Source organism: Orycteropus afer, unplaced genomic scaffold, assembly GCF_000298275.1.
Source record: "Orycteropus afer afer isolate SDZICR_OR568_19922 unplaced genomic scaffold, OryAfe1.0 scaffold00054, whole genome shotgun sequence".
Classification (NCBI taxonomy): Eukaryota; Metazoa; Chordata; class Mammalia; order Tubulidentata; family Orycteropodidae; genus Orycteropus; species Orycteropus afer.
In genome coordinates, this window is record NW_006921641.1 from 4,020,950 (window position 1) to 4,021,762 (window position 813).

The 813-nt window shown below is 38.1% G+C and overlaps 1 protein-coding gene across 1 annotated transcript in view; it reads left to right on the forward strand.

Annotated features, from left to right (window-relative positions):
• NLRC4 (NLR family CARD domain containing 4) overlaps positions 1-433 on the forward strand; it is an 87,910-nt gene extending 87,477 nt beyond the window's left edge. Inside the window, 1 exon segment of the mRNA XM_042780680.1 lies at positions 113-433. Coding sequence (XP_042636614.1) covers positions 113-433 — 321 coding nt within the window.
• The last annotated feature ends 380 nt before the right edge of the window (positions 434-813 follow it).

The following is an 813-nucleotide window of genomic DNA, read 5'->3' on the forward strand; positions in this document are numbered from 1 at the left end:
ATGGGATGGTGTATGGCAGCACACCATCCAACATATAAAGGTCTGGCAGAGGATAGTTCTGCAAATATATCCATGTATATAATAGAACATACAGAAGCTTTTTCCTCTTAAGAATTTTTGTTTCCAACTAACTTATTTCTTTACTCGGGTTCATTTTTTTGTGAAGAACCCACTGCAAAACTTTTGGCAGTGGGATTTTGCAGGAAACTGTGTGAGCAGTGATGGATGGTTTGCCTTCATAGGTGTATCTGAGAATCTTCACAACTGTGTTTTTCAACTGAGTACTAAAGGCTTTTTATCTGATGCAGTTTTAGCCAGAAAACTAAGCCATGTGATATCCAAATTAACTTTTTTTCCACACCATAAGCTAGGCTTACGTTGTGGCAATTTGATGATGATGATTTCATTGTTATTAGAGATACTTTTAAACTAGTAAATAAAGGGTACTCTAAGCCAACAAATGCTCTGGGGGCCTCATTACTTTCTGTCTGGTGAATTTAAAATGTTTGCTCATCTAATCCAAGAGTGTGAAAGCATACCAATGTCATGGCAGTGCAGTCTACCCTCCAAAATTATCCTTCTCAACAAGGTAATTTTTTCCTTTAAAGATTACCCCTGTTAAACTTTCTCCTCCTTACTGATATCAGGAGGGTTGTGTGGCACCATCACGCCCACAGCTATCCTCTCCCATGGAAATCTACTTTCTTAGTTTCATCAGTTAGGATGAAAAGAGAAAGATGCCAGAAAAGGAGGCTAAATAAGAGGAAGAAGTGGATGAAGTTTAAGTTGATGACATGTGCCACAGTTTTGTGT